Source organism: Orycteropus afer, unplaced genomic scaffold (genome assembly GCF_000298275.1).
Source record: "Orycteropus afer afer isolate SDZICR_OR568_19922 unplaced genomic scaffold, OryAfe1.0 scaffold00155, whole genome shotgun sequence".
Classification (NCBI taxonomy): domain Eukaryota; kingdom Metazoa; phylum Chordata; class Mammalia; order Tubulidentata; family Orycteropodidae; genus Orycteropus; species Orycteropus afer.
In genome coordinates this window covers 6,375,932-6,376,719 of record NW_006921742.1, presented here as the reverse complement: position 1 = coordinate 6,376,719, position 788 = coordinate 6,375,932, and the positions used below count along the sequence as shown (strand labels likewise).

The window sequence follows — 788 nt, the reverse complement described above, 5'->3', positions numbered from 1 at the left end:
AGGGTACAATCATGATCCTTTTGTATACATGTTCCCAGTAACTATTTGAAGGAAATTGTGGTAGTAAAATTAAGTACTTGATACCGCCTTGGCCTTGGATGGTCCGTGACAGAGTAGTGTTCAATGGGATGACCTTAATTTTTTTTCCTGTTTAGGCTGTGGAACCCTTCTAGTATTGGATCAGATTGAATCTGAGCTTAGGCTTTTTAGAAGGTAAGGTGGCTCTAATTATTAAACTTCTATATATTCTATTGCTAGTAATGCCTTAATAGAATTAGATTTAAATCTTTTTTTTTTTAAACTCTTTTGTTTAACGTTTTCCTGGTTTATCCTTTTCTGTACTTTTACTTTCAACCTTTTTATTTTTTTCCATTTTTAGGTGTATCTTTTGTACAGACTGTACAGCTAGAACTTCTTTTAATTCATTCTGATGATTTTTATCTGTAAGTTAGAAAGATGTGTGTGTTTACATTGACTGTGATCTCTGCTGTATTTTTTTTTGTTTTTACCACCTTATTCTGGAGTTTTAAATTTTCTGGTGTATTGTTTCTTCTCCATGCTTCACTTCTTCCCTTCTCTCTCTCTCTTTCTTTTTAAATTGTGATTTGGGTGAAATTTTACAGAGTAAATTAATTTTCCGTACAGCAGTTCACATATACTTTGTCTCATGACATTGACTACAATTTCCCACAGTGCAACAGCTCTCCTCCCACTTCTTCCCCATACTTACCTCTTCCCTGTGTCCTTCCCTCCATGCACTCCTGCCCCCTGAGCTGTCTCCCTGTGCA

At 35.5% G+C, this 788-nt stretch overlaps 1 protein-coding gene across 1 annotated transcript in view; it reads left to right on the top strand.

Annotated features, from left to right (window-relative positions):
* PEX7 (peroxisomal biogenesis factor 7) overlaps positions 1-788 on the top strand; it is a 152,569-nt gene that overhangs the window by 4,960 nt on the left and 146,821 nt on the right. The window contains exon 4 of the mRNA XM_007946313.2: positions 156-213. Coding sequence (XP_007944504.2) covers positions 156-213 — 58 coding nt within the window. The remainder of the gene's footprint in view (positions 1-155; positions 214-788) is intronic.